Source organism: Macadamia integrifolia, chromosome 10 (assembly GCF_013358625.1).
Source record: "Macadamia integrifolia cultivar HAES 741 chromosome 10, SCU_Mint_v3, whole genome shotgun sequence".
NCBI classification, from domain to species: domain Eukaryota; kingdom Viridiplantae; phylum Streptophyta; class Magnoliopsida; order Proteales; family Proteaceae; genus Macadamia; species Macadamia integrifolia.
This window is the reverse complement of record NC_056566.1, coordinates 13,457,588-13,478,207: the sequence shown is the minus strand read 5'-3', so window position 1 is coordinate 13,478,207 and position 20,620 is coordinate 13,457,588. Positions and strand designations below refer to the sequence as shown.

The 20,620-nt window shown below is 36.7% G+C and overlaps 2 protein-coding genes across 7 annotated transcripts; both read left to right on the top strand.

Annotated features, from left to right (window-relative positions):
- Positions 1-1,598: 1,598 nt before the first annotated feature.
- On the top strand, positions 1,599-9,920 carry LOC122090632. Of its 2 annotated transcripts, none has more exons than XM_042660270.1 (3): positions 1,599-1,760; positions 2,214-2,396; positions 9,553-9,920. In XM_042660270.1, the coding sequence occupies exons 2-3, from the start codon at positions 2,238-2,240 to the stop codon at positions 9,673-9,675; spliced, it is 282 nt and encodes a 93-aa protein (XP_042516204.1). In that variant the 5' UTR covers positions 1,599-1,760; positions 2,214-2,237; the 3' UTR covers positions 9,676-9,920. The 2 variants fall into 2 exon arrangements, with proteins under 2 accessions (XP_042516204.1, XP_042516203.1); XM_042660269.1 differs by having other exon boundaries at positions 1,602-1,760; positions 2,204-2,396.
- Positions 9,921-15,359: 5,439 nt separating this feature from the next.
- Positions 15,360-19,462, top strand: LOC122090727 (uncharacterized calcium-binding protein At1g02270-like). Of its 5 annotated transcripts, none has more exons than XM_042660414.1 (10): positions 15,360-15,718; positions 15,821-15,916; positions 16,065-16,170; positions 17,661-17,884; positions 18,007-18,083; positions 18,209-18,323; positions 18,416-18,541; positions 18,663-18,725; positions 18,831-18,938; positions 19,058-19,462. In XM_042660414.1, exons 1-10 carry the CDS (start codon positions 15,554-15,556, stop codon positions 19,292-19,294), a joined length of 1,317 nt encoding a protein of 438 aa, XP_042516348.1. In that variant the 5' UTR covers positions 15,360-15,553; the 3' UTR covers positions 19,295-19,462. The 5 variants fall into 5 exon arrangements, with proteins under 5 accessions (XP_042516348.1, XP_042516349.1, XP_042516347.1 ...); XM_042660413.1 differs by having other exon boundaries at positions 15,373-15,718; positions 19,055-19,462; XM_042660416.1 differs by lacking the exon at positions 15,821-15,916 and adding an exon at positions 15,917-15,988 and having other exon boundaries at positions 15,578-15,718; positions 19,055-19,462.
- The last annotated feature ends 1,158 nt before the right edge of the window (positions 19,463-20,620 follow it).

Below are 20,620 nucleotides of genomic sequence, written 5' to 3'. Positions count from 1 at the left end.
CGACTTTTCCCTTAAGTTTTTTTAAAAAGTATAATTTTTACTGTTTTACCCCTGAAACAATGAAGGTAATCGATTTGGATCGATCAAGGATCAAAGACCGATACCAATATGATACTGTCGACACAATCGATATAATATCGAGACTTGAAACCATTGTGAGAAGTGATTGATGGTGAAGATTCAACAGTCCGCCTCCCAAGACCAGCATGCACCCCAACCTTTGAATCCTCTCACTTTCTCTCCCCATCTCTGGAGACCTCATCCGTAGTTAACAAAACAAGACATTTGATGATATTATTTGTTGTATTATACAATTTTACTAAGGGCAAGTAGTATCTCAAATTATTATATTATACAAGAGATGTGAATTTCTTAATGAAAAAAAAAACTAGGCATGTAAGTTTAGCCCAATCAATCTGAACGCACCCTGGATCCGGAAAAGGCCTAGGCTGAGCTTTTCAGTCCACACTCCACAGGACGGTCCTGGGTTGAGATTATCTGGCATTCAGGACTGAGGAAAAGTGAGGCCTACGCTGATTCCTTAGGGTGAGCTCGGACCGGCCCAATCCACACCTATGGCTACTATGTAACAAATATATTATATTTCTATCCAAAAATAATAATACATATATTATATAACGTAAATGACAGTTAAGGTACCTAATGTTTTGAGACATTACAGTCTAGGTACCCAATATTTCATATTTGTGTTTGGAGTACCTAAACTGAATTAACATTATATATGTTAATCATATTTCCTTCTACTTCCAATATTACCCTTGTAAATATTTATATGTTTTTTAAATATTAAAAACTAATGGGATCCACATAATCTTTTCCAACTTGTCATCTCCTCTTCTTCTTCTCTTATTCGTCCCACTCCCTTTCGTATTAAGAAACATTGTCACAGTATATAAAAATAATAATAAGATGTTAATAACAAATTCAAAAAGTTTCAGTGCCAATCAGGCGGCCACATGATGAATGAAGATGCCTTATAATCAATGTATGCATAAAGTTTCATTTGTTTGTCTAAGTAAAAATATCTCTCCTTGAGGTTTTGATGATCACTTACAAACTCTTTGGAACTCAAGTTAATTATTTTTTACGTTACCAAAACAAGTTAATATTTTTAAAGTTAACTGAAATAATTAATACCTCAAAAAAATTCCTCCAAAAAGTTGAGTTTATATAATCTCCTAGTATGCATAATTCTAGAATTTAGTAACCATCATCCCGATTCTAACCAATTCGAACTAGGTTTGCAGACTAATTTTTAAGGTGTCAATTAGCACTTAATGAGTCCCCACCAACTTAAGGTTCATTATTACCAATAGATTAGGTAATTTGGTCTCATAGACTAAGACACGAACACGCTTTTATACAATTAACCGATTACAATCCATTATTGAGCTCATGAAAACGTTATCGGGCTACATTGGGCTACAACAAAACATTGTTATCAACATTTTTTAATAAACGGGCTAGGCCGGCTGCCAGCATCGGAAAATTTATTATCGTGTCGGGCTTTAACTAATTGGCCCCGGTCGAACCCGCTTGGACGTTATCATTAACAGCCAAGTTCTTATGATCTTTTTTTTTTTTTTTTTCTCTAACAAAACCTTCAACTCAAATTGTCCACTCTCAAGTCAAAGCCCAATTTAGCGAGGTTGTGAAGAGATTGGTTTAGTCCAGTTACAAAGAGATTGGAAGAAATTTTATATTATTGATGAGATGCTGATCGTTACGAGCTTCGATCCGTGAGTTTTTTCTTTGCCTCTCTTGTTTCCGCCTTGTTGATTAGTCATGAGTTTAGGGTTTTCAGTTACATAAAAATTTGGGGTCTGGGTGGAGAAGATTGGTATATGTTAGGAACTTGTTGGGATATTTGAGAATAATTTGTGACTGTATCATTTTGGACGAACAAAAATTTGATTTTTTTGGTGTCAGAGGAATTCGGGAAATCTGTTGCTGAACTAATAACTTAGTTTCTGCTACATCAATATGCAAACAGAGAGTCCTTATTATGTCAGTAATTTCCTTACTGGGAGGTTTGAAGGTTTTTTTTTTTTTTTTTGGTAGTATGATCTGAAAAATCATCTTCCACGGCAACCCTTTCATGGCCCTTATAATTCGGGTGTGAAGAAGACTGATTATCATCATTGAAAATTTTTTTGATGGGTGTTGTACTTGCCCATTAAAGTATTTAACAGGTTATGTGAGAGGTGATTGTGATAATGTCAAGACCAATGGTACTTGTTTTTCTGCTCCTGATGCTCGTAGTTACATCACAGTTTGAGTGGAAGCAGCAAATAGTCGATGAACTCGACACAAGTCCAAGCATTTCTCAGAATCAGCAGCAGACTTCCAAGAGGAAGGAAATTGTAAAGGAAAAAGTAAGTTTTATGTTTCTTTGTCACGTCTGTCAATTGGACCACTTCTGATTGATGTCTACTTGATTGATTTGCATGACACTGTGAAACTGTTGAAGGATTTCAGGTGTTAACAGATTTAAATGGGAAAAATCTGAACTAGTAAATGCTTTTTCATTTGGTTGAGGATCAAACTTCTCATCACTTTTGCATCTGCTACAGTTTTGTATTGCTGTTATTTTCTACATCTTATGAAATGATTCTCTGACTTGGAAACAGCCTCTTCTGTGAAGCAGGGGATAAGGCTGCGTACATACACTTGCCCCTCCCAGACCCAACAATAGTTGGAGCCTTGTGCACTGGGTTGCTCTTTCTTTATGAAATGATTCTCTGTGATTTCTTTATTCTTCTTCCTTCTTGTGGAACAATTGATTTTCTTGCATATTTTTTCTTTTTGAGATGTTCATGTTTTATTATGCTTAGTTGACAGTTTATCTTGTAAACCTGATGAGGGTTGTCAAGCAAAAACATGTAGCCTAGGTGTGGCCTAGGCGGTAAGGAGCTGGAGTTTTGCACTGGAAAGGTCTAATCAGGTGCACGCTTTGGTATTTCCATGTGTTTAAGTTCTTCTGCCTAGGAAATAGAAACTCCATAATGTAAGATCGAATCACAGGTGATCCAATCCTAGGTAGGATCTTTATAACATTCAATAAATTTAAAACCAAAAACAGGGAAGTAAGATAGAAAGAATGATAGGTTTGGGTTGAGCCTCCCACCCCCTTCTGAGCTTCTCACCCAACTGCATCCCACAACCCAACAGCATAAGCCATCTTTTTTCTATCAAACTCAATATATGTCTTTCAGTATAATTTGTGGGCTTTAAATAGCCTTACATTGCTTAGAAACAAAGAAATAACAAAAGGGATCTCCTAAATTTAATAACTTCTTAAAAATAGAAACTAAACTAAACTTTCCTAGAAACAAACTACTTGTTCACTAAGAAAGATAAAAATAGAAACCAACTAATAGCCTAATAACTGATTACAACTAGGAAACTATGGAAATAGAAACTAAACTCCTAAAACTTGGAGACTAAGAAACAAATAAACTAACGAACAATGAAAGGAAACAAATAGGAAACTAAATCTTCTAACAAAAGGAACTAAAATAGGAGATATGGACCCAAAATATTGTTCATGTAAACAGTATTTTCTGACTATTATTTTTGTCGTCTTCTTCAAGCTTTGATCTGCTTCAGTCCAAAATATGGAAACATAATATTCTTGGGGCTTGTGTGATAACCATTCTATTTCTCTATTTCTCTTTTTTTTTTTTTTTTTTTTTTTTTTTTTTTTGGAACAAAAATAGAATAGATTCCGTTTGCTAACACGGGTTCATTTTTTTGTTCCTAGGAATGAACCGGGACCAAAAGGTTGTTGGAAAATAGAAAAAAAATAAAGCATCTGTAGGAACTTCTCTATCCTAGAAATAAGAGGGAGAAATAGGGGGTTGCTCTTTAATGAGCACATGGTTAATTTGATGGCCAAAGAAGTAATTTCATGTTAAAAATAAAACACCTCCAATGCAACTTTAACCACCACCTCTTCCACCGCTAACACCACTACCCCCCCCGGCGCCACCAACACCACCACAACCACCACCACCGTCAACACCACAATCACCACCTACCACCTCCCACCTCCCACCTCCCACCGCCACCCACCACCACAACCTCCACTGCCATAGTCACCCCACCACCACCAATGCCACCACCACCTCCACAGCTACACTACCATCACCACTACCACTACTCCTCCACCGCCTATGCTTAAATTTTAAGTATTGAATGACATTTTATAAAATTATATAAATTTCATATACATAAATTAATATGCGCTTAACAAACGCATTTCTATTTCTTGCTAGCCCAAAAATAGAAATCACTGCACGTTATCAAACACTTTTTTTAGAAATTTAGCCCAAAAACAGAATGTTATCATAAACCCTTATTGACTAAGAAACATAAAATAAAAACTAACTACTTAATCCCATATAGGACTTAAATCCCTAATATTTAGGCTTATAGAATTGGCCCATAACAAAAAAAAGGTTAGCCCAAAAATATAAATCCTGTGGCCCATACAACCCATTGGACACTCAAAATTACACATATAGTCCATTCTTGGTCCAACTTGGAATAGCCGTGAAGAAAGGCTAGATGAAACAAAGCCTTGGTAAACATATCATCAAGTTGATTCCCAAAATAGAGAAATGGAGCAGTGATCAGCTTCTGCATTACAACATCCCTCGCAAAATGATAGTTGACCTTAATGTGTTTAGTTCTCTCATGAAACACTGGATTACTAGCAAGGTAAATGGTTGTTTGAATTTCACAAAACATATCAATAGCTTTAGTAACCAGAAACCCAAGTTCGAGAAGAAGGGACCTCGACCACATCAACTCCTCTGCAATATAAATTATAGCTCGATTCTTAGTTTCAACACTAGACCTTGCCAGTATAGGCTACTTTTTGCTCCTCCATGTTGTAATATTACCACCAACAAAAGTACAATAACCAATTGTAAATCTGTCACCTTTAGCGCCAGCCCAGTCCGCGTCAAAATACCAACCAATTCAGCATTTTTGTTAGATTTGTAGACACGGAGCACCTTTAAGATATCTCAAAACTCGACAAGGTGCCTCTTAGTGGATCCTCTTGGGTGTTGGATTGAGGCAACCTAAGGGGATGGACTATGTATGGACAAATAAAAATTCCAACTCCACCCAAGGACCCTGATAGCCTGAATGATAAAAGTTTTAAGGCAAAGGAAATGTGCAAAGAGAATTGTGAAGAGGGGAAGAGACAATAAATGGCACAAGTAATTTAGAGTGGTTCGGAAACTGCATACATCTACCACCAAGAGCACCCTCTTAGACTTTCCACTAGTTGTGATTAAACACGATCAACTAACACCGTTTGCTTTTATGGGTTCAACAATAACCCAAGTGTTTAGGCTCACACTTGATGGAGTGTTTGAAGCTTGATATCATAGATGTGTTTGACTCACTCTTGACCCCCTTGATATGATTAAACTTGACCTAATATTGGTGTTGATGAAATCTTCAAAGACTTGTTTGAGGTACTCTTGATGTAAACCAATTGTAATGTCACTAACAAGGAACTTACTCAAGGCTCATGATAGTCCAATGATGGTATCACTTGAGAGGGCTATTCTTCAAAGTGATTATTTTAGGTAATTGGGCTCAATTATAAAAAAGGAAGTTGATTTTGAGGATGATGTTTCACAAAGAATTAAAATATGATGGATGAAGTGGAGAGGAGCGTTCAAAGTGTTGTGTGATCGACATATTCCTTTAAAATTAAAAAGGAAAATTTTATAGGATAGTCATACAACCGGCTATGGTGTATAGTGCAGAATGTTGGGCAGTTAAGAAGCAACAACAACTGCAACTCAGCCTTTTCTCAAGTAAATGGGGTCGGCTATATGGATCCACGAGTGGGGAAGACAAAAAAGAAAGGTAAGAGGAGGGAAAGAGAGAAAGAAAAGAAAAAGCAAAGCACCACTCTGGGACATCCAACTACAAACAATCTGCGACGTGGATCTTTGTCCTCCAAACAGCTCTATTAGATGTCATACTAGGATCAAGGTCTAGTCTCTACATGTCTTTCCTTACCTATTCATCAATGGTCATCTTAGGTCTGCCCCTAGCCCTTTTAGCGTCATCTATCCGGATCTGATCACACCTCTTTACTGGAACATCCTAAGGTCATTGAAAAGTTAAGAAGCATTATGTAGATAAACTTAGTGTAGCGTAGATGTGGATGTTAAGATAGATGTGTGGCAAAATTAGGTATAGGATAAAGTAAGGAATGATAATATTAGAGCTGATTTGGGAGCATCTTCTGTTAGATCAAACACCAAGAAATACGAAAAAAAAAAAAAAAAGAGACAATAGATCCGCACGACACAGAGATTTAACAAGATTCACACACCAAGGTGGTGTGCTACTTCCTCAGGCGAAGAAGAAGATGTTTCACTATACAAAAGAGAGATTACACTCAAGCAGCGGCGAGAAAACTCGCCCTAAAACCCTAGCTCGAAAAACCCCCAAAATACATTAACTTTCTCAACAAGCAACAGTACATTATATACTCCAAGTCACGGGTCGACCCATCGGGTCACGGTCGATCCGGTCGAACCATAGGCCCATGCACCCCATACGAGATCAGTGATGGGTTCCGGGCTTGGGCCTATCGGCTCAACCCCTCTGCTTCCATCACAGATCTCAGAAAACTTTCCATTCGAGTCGCCACCAAAATATGTCGAAGCGGGTCAATCTTCAAAACGGGTCAAGAATTCGAGACAAACTTAACATCTTTGATACATAATAAGCTACAAGAACGTCGTGGCATGGCCATGTTCAACGAAGGCCTTTGGATGCTCCAGTATAAATGAGTGATTTGATTCAGATTGACGGATCTAAAAGCGCCAGGGGCAAGCCTAAAATGACCCGGATTCAGATCTTCTCCAGCTGGGGGTTAGATGGGGATCGCCTAATGAGGCCACCTCGGCTGGAGAGGATGTTATGGTTGGAAGAAAATAGGGCTTGGTTAACTCTAAACCCATGGTTAACATTAAAAACCTTGATTTCTTTATCGTCGGGAAAAAGAAAAAGAAAAAACTGAAAAAAAGTTGTTTCTTCATCTCGGATTAAGACAGCAGCAGCAGTTGTCATTGCTACAGGTTCCCTCTGATTTCTTTATTGGAAAAAATAAAAAATAAAAGATAAAAAATTTTGAAAAATGTTTTTTCTTCATCTTAGATTAAGACGGAAGCAGCAGTGGCATCACTACAGGTTCTCTCTCAAACATTAATAAAACTTGAGTAGAAGAAGAAATCTGTTCCATGAGTAAAATCAAAGGTTGCAAGATGACCCATGCTTCACCATGAAATCTGTAAACCATATTCTATTCGAACTCTATCTGTGGTCTTCCCAATTAATGCAAGTAAGATACAGGGAGATTAGGTAATTTCGTATGAGGAGAACAGGGATTGAGTATTTGAATTGGCTTCTATTACTGAATTTGGAGCTTTAATGAGACATTGGAGATTCACCAGTCAGGTAGCAGAACTTGGTGGATATTGATACCTTTTTTTCTTCTTCTTTTTTTTTTTTTTTTTTTGAAACAAGTTTAATGATGTTGCAACATACAATACATTGGTAATGGAAGATGGGTTTTGAGGCTGGTGACATGGTTGCATCATCTTATTTCCAAGCTTCATATGTGCCTTATTCACAAGTTTGTTATCTAATTGACTATCAATAAATCACTCAGGTCTGAAGAATCACATTCGAAAGGAAAAAAAGAAAAAACAATTTTGATCAGAATCGCTAACAACCCTCAATACTACTCCGGTGCTATACTTAACAAACAGAGCACTAGTGAGAGTCTTCATTGGAAGAGCTTTCTCAACAATCTGCACATGGCTGATGGCTCTGATCAATGGCAAGAAGAATGGGGAAAAGAGAGAGAGAGAGAGAGAGAGAGACTGTAGCAATGGCCGCTGCTGCTGCCGTGGTCCAATCAAATAGCCCCCCTACAAGTGGAGAAGCACTAACCCGAGATGAAGAAACAACTTTTTTTTCTTTTTTCTTTTTATTTTTTTATTTTTTGATAAAGAAATCAAGGTTTTTTCACCGTTAACAAAGCCTTATTTTCTTTCAACCGTAGGATCCTCCCCAACCTAGGTGTCGGTTGGAGAGGCCTCATTGGTTGATCCCCAACTAACCCCAGCTCGAGAGGATCTGAATCAAAATGACCATAGGAGAAGTGATGAGGAAAGACATGCATAACTTAGGCTTTGTATCAAGTATGACCTCGAATAGAGCTGATTGAAGGGTAAGGATCCACGTAGCCGACCTTATTTAGTTGGGATAAGGCTGAATTGTTGTTGGATGAGTTGACTGACAGATAAGAGATTCAATGGCAATTAGGGAACATGAGGGACAGAGGATAAGGTCGAAGAAGGGGTAGGAAATACAGTGTCATGACCAGTAACTTGGGTAGAAGACCGATTAGCAAGAATAACAGGATATGAATGATAAGCTTTATGAAGCGAGGCAAATAAAGTTGATTTTCCTGTCATATGGTAAGAGGCAACAGAACCAATGGCTCAGGAAGTGGGGGATGAAGTGGTTAAAAGGGAAGTTGTTCCTGTATGTGCTACAATAGCCGTGGATGAGGTAACAAGATCAGTTTATTGAAGATCCACAAGAGGTGTTACTTCTTATCTAACCATAATAGCATCCACAAGCCTTAGAATAGAAAAGTAACAGCAGCCCATAGAGTGAAGATAAACACCTCTGCATAAGAAAAGAAAGAAGCTTGATTCAGTAAATTCCGGCAACTGCAGGGGAGGATAATGTGCCTTTGATAATCTTCTTCAGCATCCAAACACCAACAACAACAGAAACCCTAGTTTTTCTTGATTGTATTAACTAAGGTTTCATTATATAATAGGGCAGTATAGCTGACTGTTCACCATGAATGGGAAGAAACTCTAAGATGACTTTCAAAACAGGGAAGAGCGAATCATGTAGCACTTACCGATAAACCCGCTTTAATACCATGAAACAATATCAAAGACAAGCCACCAGTACTGAGAGAGAGAGGGGTCACCGTGAGAGACCCTAAGCAAATATATATTGAAGCAATAAACAGAGATGAACAAATATATCCCAAAAGTCATTACATAAAAACCCTTAACAACTCATATGAATATCCAAACCACCCTTAACTCCTAACATAACCATATTCCCCAACTAAATGAGGGACTCACAGAGGTGTGATGATTGGAATGAAACCCTGGAATTGAATTAGGCAGAGGTCCAACTATCCTTACACTGCCAATGATTCCTGAAAAGAATTATCTGTACCAAAACCCAGGAGAGAAGTGATCAATGGAAAAGATGTCCAGTTTTCCATGTTTTCTGCTTGATTGTTAAATTCTGTATAGATCATTGATGTTCACTGCCAGCTCCATGATTATTCTGTCTCATTTTCAACAATTTCCTTTGGCTGGCAAACCTAGTATCAACCCTTGTTTTCTTTCTTTGAATGTGTGATCTTATTGGAGATCCTATTTATCATTGTAGATCATCTTATCACAAGAAAAGAATATTCAGAAACTCAATGAACTTGTTCGGACCCTTCGGGAGCAGTTGCAACAATGCCTTGGCAATAATGATACCATAAACGGCTTTGTAACAGTCACTTAAAATGTAAATGAGCTAGAGCGGCAACATATTTTGGAGGATTGATCAATAGTTCTTGCGGTTCTATCAATTATTTGGTCTTCTGGAACAGTTGTTTTTCTGTCCAAGCAATTTGTTTCACTCAGAGTTTTCTTCCATGTAAAATTTCTACTTGTTCGGCTGACCTAAATATCACACATTATCAAACTCCTCAATCTTGTATGATAGGTAATTCTTCAATGTAGATAATCATATACAGCTCAAATTAATCTTGTGTAAATGGATTTTGTTTGCATTTTGAATATGAGCTCCAAACAGTATTGGAGCACATACTTGACCAAGTTTTTTTATAAATAGGAGAACCATAACATGATATTACCTAGTTAGGGATGTAAAACAGATTGAATTTGAATAGAACATAACACTATCTATATCCACGTCCGATTAGCTTTTGAACTTATTCGGATAGTTTCCAGAAACAGAATTTTTTTGAATAGGGAGGCTCCTAATCGATATGTACATGAATCGAATTTGTATTTTTTATTATTCATTTATGTCCCTAGTGGAGACTGGAGAGGGTTAGAGCCTTCTTCGACAGGAGCGAAATGTAAAAGCAGAAAAATAAAATTAGACAAGTGTGCATGTAGTCATGCACCCTTTTATATAAAAATAATTTAAAAAAAGGGAAAGTGTTCTCTGATCATCCAAGGTACTCTACACCCTCTATCATCGATTATTTATTGGGAGAGAATTCCTTAAAAGACAGTGTGACCCCTGCAATGTGAATCCAATGCATAGTGCAGTAGTGCACTAATTGCAGCTTTTGCTGGTAGAGCAGGCGTCAGGTTTGTAGTCTAGGGATCAACTCCTGTCACACGCATTCCACCCTCCCCTTTCCTATCAACCCCCCCCCCTTCCCCTCTTGTGTGTGTGAGTAAATTTCCCCCTTGGGCAGTTTCTATAGGAAAAAAAAAAAAAAAAAGTGGAGCACTGGTAGAAGCATCAACAAGCTTGGAACTTCTGTCTTTCATGAGAGGTAGGGCAGTCATTCCGCTTCTCACTGTGTCTAGGTGCAGGTTCCGTTGCCTTTTTTTATCTTCTTTTTCCTTTATTTTAATTAGAAAGAAAGAAAGAACAGCATGTACCTAGACACAATGAGTGCAGGTAGGTTACAATACGCCATGCTGAAGGTGCTCGCATGCCTCCTCCGGTCACGGTGCCGTGTACGCTTAGGCTCAGAGACCTTTCCCCATTTAAATAAATGCTTAGTTCAAGCTGTATATACTATATATAGACAAGGTTGTCCGAAGAAGAGGACCAAATGGCACCCCCTCCAAAGCACGTTGATGTGTTATGGAATTATGGGTTTGAGTCATTGCTTTCCTAGACAGCAAGCATTGTATTCTATTCAATTATTAGTTGAGGTTAGTTAAGAATAGATCGTGACTGAACGAATTGAACCTGAAGTATGCATCATCAAGTGAGAGAAAACCTACAACTAGATCTGTAGAGGTTTGATTAGCATAAAATGTTGGAGATATGGAATTTGTCAATTCAATGCCCATCATTGAAGATCTATTCCTTTTTTGTATGTCAATTCGTGCTATCTCTGAAATTAAAAATGGAAAAATAAAGATTGATCTGGTAACAGTCACAGTTGATACTGATACGTATCAGATGGTATTGGCCCAAAAAGCAATTCTTGATATTATCTATATGTATCATTCTTATATTAGTATCACTAGTATGTATTGGAATCTCCCAAAATCAGGTATTTTTGCTAGTAACTAAAACTTTGGATGGGTAATTTTTTAAAAGAAAATTCGAAAGTGGATAATCATGTGATTTTTCCTTCTTAAATTCATACATTAACTTTGATCAATTCAAACAAAATGTTCAAAAAATTTGTCACTAGTAGAGGACTTCCTAACCAATTTGACTTGTTTGAATCCTTTTCAAAATTAATCACTTTTAATGTAAGTTATCCTCCATGCTATCCATCTATGCTCATTATTACTCTATTTTCTATTTAACGAAGTTGATAGCAACTCTCCCATTTTTCCTAATACCCATCTCAAGATATTCAAACCTCGACAACGGATTCTTCATTCACCGTGGCTAAAGAAAAACTCTCTCTTTCCAATATGGTTCGGATTGGTTTTGAAGATCCCATAATATGGCTTTAGACAAAAGTTTTCCTCCATCCATGGGGTTAAAACTTAAATCAATGGTTATCTACTAAAATACGTTCTGTCAATTTATTTTAATACAAATACTGCAACAATTTAGCTTTTTTTTAATTACAAGAACTTGTATTTAGTCAAATCATCCACTACAATATTCCCAAAAATCAGGTAGTGGTGGTGTGATATTGTCACAAAAAACCTATCCAATATTCGAAAGCCACTTTTGGTCGGCCTCTCAGTACCCACCAAGGAAGGATCAATAACTGTTTTTCCAAGAGCGGGAAGCACATGCAAATTGGAAATGTGATGGAATAAAAAAGGCTCATGCACCATATGCTTTTGTACAATTTGTGGTCATGAAGAGATATGTTTACATTTTTGAAATAGATTCTAAGCCTAAAAGTATTCTGAAATCTAATTTTCTATATTTTATCATTTTAAAATGTCTTTTAAATCTAAAATCTGTTCTAAGAATGCATACAAAACTCATTCCAATTGATAAAAGAGAAGAAAATCTTCTTTCTAATGCATGCAAGATTTAATAATTTGAAATGAAATCAGGTATGAGATTGGTCTCCTTTGATTAATTCATATTCCAACCATCATCTTTGAATCTAAGACCACATGAGAATATTTTGATGACATACTCAAAAAGGATAGTTGGCCTAAAAAATGCCCTAAGAACAAGCACATGAACGAGAGGATTTGAATTGAAAAAGGCTATCATGTTATCATATTGCCGAAACCTTTTATTTGTTCTATTTACTTACCAAATGTTGGGTTTAGGGATATCGTTAGAGCAAACACCAAGAAAAATACAATAATAAACATATAATACAACACAGAGATTTAACGAGGTCACACACCAGTGTGGTGTGCTACGTCCTCGGACGAAGAAGATGATGTTTTACTATGCAAAAGAGAGATTACACTCAATCAGTGGCAAGAAAACTCGTCTTGAAATCCTAACTTGAAAAACCCCCAATTACAATGACAATGCTCAACAAGACGATAGTACATTATATATTCTAAGTCAAGGGTTGACCCATCAGATCACGGTCAATTTGATCAAATTCCTCTACTTCTATCATGGATCTTAAAGAAAAAATCATTTAAATTATTATCAAAATATATCAGAACGGATCAATCTTAAAAATGAATCAATAATTCAAGGCAAAAAAATTAACATATATGGTGATAGACCCTTATACCAAACCCATTACTGGTATAAAGGTGTCATGATAGGAAAGTTTAACTCCCGTTTGGTAAAGGGGAGCTTAACTTCACTTCTAGGGAAAGCTTTAAATGCAAATCCTGCTTTACTTATCTTACATATCTGATGTCTATCTTTATCTAATAATTTTCATGAACCAACCGACACTCACCACTGACCCCAATTTCCTTTTCAAGTGCTCCAAAGTTAAACGATTGACTCCCCAGTCTCCACTTATACCATAAGCTGACCACGGAAAGATAAGTATGCTTCACGTGAATCAATGAATGTTATTATTTTAAGTTTTCAATAGTATGACTCAGTGAGTCAACTCTGAAGAGTCATGAGTCACGACTCAAGAGTCAAGGATACCTATGTTTTTTTTTTGAAAAAATTACATGATTACCCATTTTTGGGTTTTCCTTTACAAAATTACCCACAAAAAGTTTTGGTTAACAAAAATACCCAAAATTAGATTTGGGTTTACAAAACTACCCACCCAAAGTTTCAATTAACAAAAATACCCAAAATCCCATTTGAGTTTACAAAACTACCCAAAATAGTTATTTTTCATCTTCCACATATAATCATGTATTTTTTTATTACTAAAACTTTGATTGGGTAGTTTTGTAAACCCAAACTCAATTTGGATATTTTTGTTAACTGAAACATCAAGTGGGTAATTTTGTAAAGAAAAAGCTAATTTTGAGTATTTTTGTTAACTGAAACTTTTGATGGGTAATTTTGTAAAGAGAAACCCAAAAGTGGGTAATTATATAATTTTCTCCTTTTTTTTTGGGTAAGGCAAAGATACCTATGTATACATATAGACATCGCTCATTAATATTTTTACATATTTATATCAATCTTATAAGATATAAATATGATTGGGCCAATAGATAAAGTTATCTATAGTCCAAAAGAGATTTGATTCCGTATCTTTTGGGTCCTACCAGGACCATGGTTTTAGGAAATATTGGTCAATATTGGATTGGTAATGCAATACGAGTAGAGGGTAAATTGGTAAAAAAGTTTGAAGGATATATCTTTGAGAGAAAAATCGTTTTGATAAGGAAAGAGTAGGCTTAGAGTGTGAACAAGTGATTCAAGTACCTAGGGTATTCTTCATCTGTTTATAAGATGAGGGAATAGAGAGTTGGGTCCATGTGGGAAAGGTGAAAGATATTATTTGTTTTTATCTTAAACTAACTTCATGGAGAATCCTGAGTTTGTTATTTCATGTGAAGTTAGTTCCCAAATTTTCATCATGGCTTTCAATCAATTGGGAATTGAGTTTGATTCATTGCCATAAACAAGCTTAAAATGTGAGGGAACTCAGTATCCACATTAAATCTCTTTTAAAATTGATGTGAGACTAACCCCGCCCTCCAATATGATTGATATGAGATTGTATCATACCACCATATTTCTAAATCAACATCCACAGTAATCCACTTAGGATTGGGTTGAAATCGTCTGCAATTCCGATCTCATACAATTTCGTACAATACCACTTTCAGGTGGTGACACGTGTATTGACACCAATACAATGGCCCAGATCTGGTACAACTAATAAAACATTAAATCAGTGAAAAGGCATTTAAATCAGATCTGGGTCATTGTATTGGTATCAATACACGTGTCACCGTCTGAAGGTGGTATTGCACGAAATTGTACGAGATCGGAATTGCAGACGATTTTTTTCTCTTAGGATTAGGTGACTCTTTCTAAAAGGCTCCACTCTCCTCCAGGACCTCTACCCTTGCAAGTAGCCACTTTTTAGCGAGTTCACTTTGGCATCAGATCACTCCTTCCGCATAAGGGTTGGGACTTGGGACCAAAGATTGATTACTATGATACCTTTTTTTTTGTTTTTTGTGTATAAATGACTGCTATATCACCACTTGTACGAATTTTAAAACAACTCAACCCTATTAATTGACTTACAATATGAGAGATCATATGACCATATCAATACGCATCAAATCTTTTTTAAAATCGTTATGACATCAGTTCCTCTCATATAACTGATATGAGATGGATTGACCCGAAAAAATCAAAGGCTAAAAGTGTCCCAAAAAAAAATCTTTCAAATTATATAGAATGGAAATCACCTTTTTGTTCTCTTCATTTTTTTCTCCCACGCAATCTCTTTGAAATATGGCTTAACCAGGTCACTCAGCCGACTTGACTCGTACTCACTCTGTAAAAGGACAATTCTGATTTCTGCACAACGGCCCCCGAACAGAACCGATTGGAAAGGAATCTACGTGGGATTTGTGGTTGGCAACGGAACCCCAAAAGGAAAATAAAAAAGGGTCTTTCACCCTTTACCCCAATAATTTATTCTATCCATCAATGGCCGTAAACCGACATCTTTGCTTTCTCTCAAACAGTTTCAAATGGTAGTTCCAACGGAAGCTTCCACCCCATCATTCGACAAATTTAAACACGTTGCCTTGAACCCTTTTTCAGATTCTAACTCTGTTTCGTATTTCACCAAATGGGTGGCGAAACCTGCCCAAATCCGATCGAAAACGCAGTTAGAGTAGATGGCGGTGTGACTGCAGAGTCCCTGTTTTTGGATCAAGACTCCAACCGCATAGGTGATGTCTCTTGTACAACTTTCAATATTCTCGCGCCCATTTACAAGCGATTGAATGGAGTGGTAAGGTTGCAAAAAATTGTTAATATTTAATTGGGTCTATTGGATTTCTTCTGGGTTTACCTTTGACGGTTCGATTTGTCTCTATTTTATGAAACCCATCAGAGCTGTGAGAGTGAGTTCAGGGAGTATTGGCTTAGTCGTAATGAGTGCATATTGGATAAGCTTCTATACCTAAAATCCTCCATTATATGCTTACAGGTCTGTTTGATTCTCACTTCTGGTCTGAAATTCTGTTCTGATGTTGTTTGATGTGTTCTTTTACGTTAGAAGGTCAGTGTTTTTCTGGGTTTTGGTATGATGATTGTAATCAATTGTCTTATGGACTCATGTGCTGATTTCATGTTAGGAATTTTGGGTCGGGAATGAGGAGCTAGTAGGAATGTATGAGAGGCGACTCAGTGATAATGGTTATGCAACTTACAAGCTTGCAAGGACAAACAACCGTGGCGATGGTATGATATGTGTGATATTCTTGGCGACCCTTATTATAGTGCCCTGTATTACTGTGATCATTTGATGTTTTGGGGGAAGGGAAGAAGATGAGAAAGTAATGGTGTGGGTCGGGGTTTAGTAATAGGGATTGATCAAAAGGCTTTTTTTCTTTCTTTCTTTCTTTCTTTCTCTTCTGATTTGCTTCTTTATCTTTCTTTTGTAACTTCTTATTCTTCGATAAGATTTTGTAAGTCTTCTGAGCTGTAAAAGCACTAAAGCAACTCGTTTTGTACTGTAGTTTGTATCTTTTTCACAGTACTTAATCTGTTGCTTGATGAGAAACAATTCATCTTTTACTTTCTTAATGGTTAGCCCCCCTTCCTTCTTTTAGTGTAGATTTATTGTTCTTGTGTTTGAGGTATGGTAACAACCATTAGTTGTTACCAAAAAAAAAAGTAACAACCATTAGTTTCCAGACCTGGTGAATTCTTTGGATTTTCTTTGTGTCCTTTTCTAGGGGTAATATGGGGTTAAGCAGACCCTGGCCAGCTGTTTAACCCACGAGAAGAACTTCGATTGTATATTTACATCCATATCACCTCAACAATGAATGTTTCCCAAGAAAAAACCACCTTTATGTATGGTTAGTTCTCTCTGGACCACAAGAAATTGTCACTTAAAATTATCCAAATTCATGAGTAGCCATCTTGAATGGTAAAATAGGTATTTGAGAGGAATATTTAGGGCGAGATCCCCTGTGATGGGGTGAGTAAATCAATTCCCTGGTGAGCTTTTGCTAGATCTTAGAAACATTGTTCCAATATGAGAAATGAAGGGACAACATTCCATGAAATCACATTTATAGTAAATTTTTTTTGTTTGTTTGAAATTCATGAAAATTCAAGCATTGTTAGTGCAAATCAAGTGTTAGATTACTTTCAATAGGTAGATGTCCCAGTATCTTCGTGTTTTCTGACAAGTGGTACCAGTGCCTTTCCAGTGTTAAAAATTTCCAACGTGTGTACCGTCTGCTTTGAGTTTCCTTATTATCCTGTGGGATCTTGTGCTCTCTTACTAGTATATAACGTTGCTTAAAACCACGATATGTTAGTATGCTTGGTCAGTGGTGATGGCTTTCAAAATAACTTTTGATAGCCAAAACATGTCCACACTATAGATACAAATGGTTAATCAGTGTTTTGATATAACGTTGGTCTCTGTTTTTCAATATTTTCAAGCCCTTCCTGAGGCCATAATCACTGCCCATCCAGTTATTTTCTTAGTTTAATGGTTCCCAAACAAAGGATTTTTTCCCCCATTTATTATCAATATACTCCATTTGGCAATTGTGCTAGACAAACGGCTAGTGCAAGGAAATCTATAGTCACATCTTTCGATTTTTTTTATTATCAAGTATGAGCCTAAGGAGAGAAGGTTTCCTTCAACTGCAAAATCTGTTAATGAGAACTAGTCTACCTTGTACTGAATCAACTAATCCTTTTGGTTACAGGTCTACTTACTGCAGTTCACCAAAACCACTTCCGAGTTCTGAATCACAAAGAATTGCTATTCAATGACATCATGGGTGATCGTGTAGCTCAACTTCTGCATGTTGAACTGATTATGAATTTTTTTGAAAATGAAAGTGTTAACATTGAGAAGGAAGCTGTTGTTGTGAATACACACTTAATGTTTCCTCACAACTCTCGTTATTGCTTCCCTCGGCTACAACAGGTTCCAAATTCATTATGATCTCTTACCAAATTTTTCAATCCAGATCTGGTTACCTTCAAAACATTGTGATGGTATTACTTGCACCTCTGAAACTCTGTCCTCTCAAATATCATCTGTCTTAGGTGTACAAGATTTTGCAGTACATTGAATCATATGGTGAAGAATACCAACTTCCACCTGTGCCTATCATACTGTGTGGGTAAGTTTTAAGATCCTCGTCAAGAACCGAATAGTCACATTTTGTCTAAATACTTTGAACAGCGAAATTTTAAAAAAAGGTAGAAACTCTTTGATCTAGACTTATATTTCATTTTGTAAATTAAGGGATTGGAACGGGAGTAAAAGGGGCCATGTCTATAAATTTCTGCGCTCACAAGGTTTTGTATCATCTTATGACATTGCTCATCATTACACTGATAGTGATGAAGATGCCTGTAAGGTTGGTTAGTCCTCCATCAATCCAAATGCAAAAACATGTTAAGTCAAAGGATATGAACCTAAGATATGCTTATATTTGCATCCCTATAACAGTGGGTTAGTCACCGGAATCACAGAGGAAACATATGTGGAGTAGATTTTATATGGCTATATAATCCTGACAATCATCGAAAGCCATTGAAAGAAAGCTTTATGGAAGCTGTTCTTGGGAATATTAAGGTATACAGGCTCATGAATTCACTTGTCTTTTCTACACCATAAGCGTTGTGATGTTCTTTAATCAGTATCATCCACAGGTTGAATTTTCTGAATGGATCTTGTTTCGTTTTTCATTCCACAGAATCATTTTCATGATAATGGTAGCGACATCACTTATACCCAATTTCTTCAAACCTTCAGTCAGGTATCTTCTCTGAATTCTGTGTTTGCTTGGGAAGTGATTTCTTTCATAACTTATGATATTTAAGTTGCATCTGGCTAATATTTTTTTCTGTTTTTGGTTTATTAGTTAGGCCTAACAAGCCATCCTTTCAATGTCCTAAGTACTGAAGAAATAAGGGAGCTATGGGACCATGTTACCAATGGAGGGGGGGTGATTGAATATTCACTATTGGATGTAAATCTAGCGCTTTTTATCTATATTATTTTATTTATTTGGTGAACATTTTCATTCCAGTTTAGCCTTTTGGGGTTACTGATAACTAATTGAATTGTGTTCTGAGCCACCAATAGCAGAGCGCATGGAACCCGTGCACATTTATCCAGCAAAAAGAGAGCATTGAAGAATCTGAAGAGAGAGGAACACAAGCAATAGTGTCAAACACTGCAACTACTATAGGTTTCCAAATTAAAAATGCTGTCCTCTTTCCTCCAGAAGTTGAAACGGGGCATTGGCCTGAGAATTATTTCTTGTCTGATCATGCACATCTAACTGTGGAATTTTCTCCAGTGATAATGCAGTGTTGTTTATAGTTGACAAAATCTGTGCTAGTCCACTTGAGTAGTTGCAATTTGGTAATGGAATATCATTACTTAAGTTTCTGTTAATTGGTGTGATTAACTCTCTTTAATCTCCCTGGTGCATTTATGATTTCCAAAACCAGAGTTGGGAATAAAATTACTATGCTTACCTCTCTTTAATCTTCCTTTTTAATGCAATTTGTGTTTATTGCAAGAACATGAATTACATATTGACCTTCATAGATAGCTTACATTTGTATATGATTTTACATTTGGGTTGTGTGATAGGGGTATTTGCTATGTTGCATATACTCGAAATCCATATTCAAGTATATTTCTGTTTTTTAATGTATTTTTATTTATTTTTGGGATAGGAAGTCTTTAAATCTTAAAAATGTTATAGCACAACCCAGATGGTTATTGCACTCGGGCAATGTTTTGGTCATCTACATGTTTACTAATTTTTCAGGCAGAGACAAAAATCCATCTCCCGCATGGAACATATCAGCAAATCAGTACTTCTGTGAACTTTGCACTCAGTAAAATCCTTTCGCACAGTGGTAGCAAAACTCAAGTGCTTGTTTACTAACTTGATTTGAATGCAAACATTTTCAGTGGCTAAATGTTTGCAGCCATTTTCTGGTTGTGACTTCTGCTTCCCACCCCCCCCCCCCCTTGCTAAATGAACGCCTTTTTGGGGGGAGGGGGTGTGGAGGGAAGAAAATCTGGGTTTAAAATGAAACCTGCAAGGCTTAGAACAAAGACAACATAGTGAATGTACAAAAAATCTCAAGCCAATTGACAGCTCTGCTAGATTTTCTCTGTAGATTATTGACTCAAATAAAGCAGCCAAATACTCCTATACCCAGCAGCTATTTCCAGTCACTGCAAGAAACATTGCTCTTTTATTGTGAATGCATTGGGTGGCAGTAGTAGATTCTGAGGCGACACAAACCTTCTTATGACCTTCTGGGGATCCACTGAAAGGCTCTTTTGTTTAGTCTGCATTCATGGATATTGACTCATAATCAATGTTCAAGTAAGCATAATGGCGACAGAATCGGCTTCCATAGATTCTGATTCCAATTCAAGCCGGAATCAGTTAGGAATTGGTCTGAACCCTAGAAATGACCAATTTTTTTGAATTGGAAATCGACCAGAATCAGGAATCAGATTCCAATTGATCTTAATGTGAATTCATTTGGTGGTACTTTACTATCAGGCTGAGAAGTTAAGATGGTTATCAGGTTCAATTCCACCCCTCACCAGGAGAGTCTTTTTCAACTTTTGTCAAGAGTCCTGACAATTTAGATGCTACCTTCTGCTGGCTATTCTTAT

What these genes read in the sequence shown, in the direction of transcription:
- LOC122090632 (XM_042660270.1), top strand. Translation starts at nt 2,238, where the DNA reads ATGTCAAGACCAATGGTACTTGTTTTTCTGCTCCTGATGCTCGTAGTT. An exon ending in AGGAAATTGTAAAGGAAAAA is followed by an intron (nt 2,397 to 9,552) that starts GTAAGTTTTATG and finishes TTATCATTGTAG; the next exon opens with ATCATCTTATCACAAGAAAA.
- LOC122090727 (XM_042660413.1), top strand. Translation starts at nt 15,554, where the DNA reads ATGGGTGGCGAAACCTGCCCAAATCCGATCGAAAACGCAGTTAGAGTA. An exon ending in ACAAGCGATTGAATGGAGTG is followed by an intron (nt 15,719 to 15,820) that starts GTAAGGTTGCAA and finishes GAAACCCATCAG; the next exon opens with AGCTGTGAGAGTGAGTTCAG. An exon ending in GCTTCCCTCGGCTACAACAG is followed by an intron (nt 17,885 to 18,006) that starts GTTCCAAATTCA and finishes CATCTGTCTTAG; the next exon opens with GTGTACAAGATTTTGCAGTA.